At 41.5% G+C, this 1,146-nt stretch overlaps 1 protein-coding gene across 1 annotated transcript; it reads right to left on the reverse strand.

Annotated features, from left to right (window-relative positions):
• Positions 1-266: 266 nt before the first annotated feature.
• LOC142613917 (uncharacterized protein At5g01610-like) lies at positions 267-1,146 on the reverse strand. Its single transcript, XM_075786435.1, has one exon. The coding sequence runs from the start codon at positions 952-954 to the stop codon at positions 400-402; it is 555 nt and encodes a 184-aa protein (XP_075642550.1). The 5' UTR covers positions 955-1,146; the 3' UTR covers positions 267-399.

Raw genomic sequence — 1,146 nt, forward strand, 5'->3', positions numbered from 1 at the left:
AAAAATAACCAACCAGTATGTACCACGACAAGATATATCCTAAAGCGTCCGTATTAATCTAACATATCAGCTAACTGGTAAGGAGTACAATCAGATTATAAATATAGCTAACCCAATAGCACTTCACAGCTCCCTGTACGAGGGAGTTTGACCATCATTTCTCACCAGTCTTTCAAATAGATCTACTTTGATCAAATTCAACAAAACTCCTCGGCTCAATTATTACCAATGACATATCAAATTAAAGACATACAAGACAAGCACATAATAAAAATTCGATCTTTAACCAACTTAAACAAGTTTCAAATCCCATCATTTAACCGAAACCCAGTTCCAATAATCTGGTTTAAAACAAAACCCAGACTTTTTTGTAGTTTACAATTTCAAAATGATTGATATTCAACTAGAAGAAACAAAAGGGTTGAATCTAAATTTCCTTACTTGCTGACTACCGCAGTTCAATCCACAGCCACACTGAGGACACTCGTAGAAATTATCGATAGGAAAAGAAGCGGAAGCAATCCCAACAGAGAAGTAAAGGTCATCACCATCCCTGCCTACCTCGATGATGTTGAGCCACAAGAACAAGATCTTGACGCTGATCCCAGTGAGGGCGGTGAGCTTGTTCTGCGAGATGTAGCCTGAGATGGTTGACTTGTATTTCAAATCGTAGGAACCTTCAAGAGAGAAACTGCAGGAACCGTTGAGAAAGGCCTTGAATCTGCCTGTGCTTTGGTCCAGTTCGTAACCCAACGCACCCTTCGGAAGTAGACCCTGTGGGAAGTTGAAATCCGCGAGGGCATCGTATGCCGACTTTTTATCATCTTCGATGGTGTTGGTGTTGGTGTTGGTGTTGGTGATGCGGGTAGGGGATGACGTGGCGAGTGGTGATAAGAGGAAGAAAAAGAAGAAGAAGAAGAAGAAGAGGGCGAGATTCGCTGCCATGAGAGACATAATAGAGAAGGTGAGCTTTGCTTTTTGGCTTTCTCTGTGTGTTTGTGTGTCTGGAGTCTGGTGATGGAGTATTTGTTGTTTCTGGGAGAAATGGTCAAGTACGGCTCTATTTCGATGGCAGCTTAAGAGGATAGATATAGAAGACTTTCCAGGAATATATAGTAATGAGTCCAAGACTCGATGACCTTGATC

Source organism: Castanea sativa, chromosome 10 (genome assembly GCF_040712315.1).
Source record: "Castanea sativa cultivar Marrone di Chiusa Pesio chromosome 10, ASM4071231v1".
Taxonomy (NCBI): domain Eukaryota; kingdom Viridiplantae; phylum Streptophyta; class Magnoliopsida; order Fagales; family Fagaceae; genus Castanea; species Castanea sativa.

Bases quoted from the DNA above. Each gene is read 5' to 3' on its own strand.
- LOC142613917 (XM_075786435.1), bottom strand. From the start codon at position 954: ATGTCTCTCATGGCAGCGAATCTCGCCCTCTTCTTCTTCTTCTTCTTC.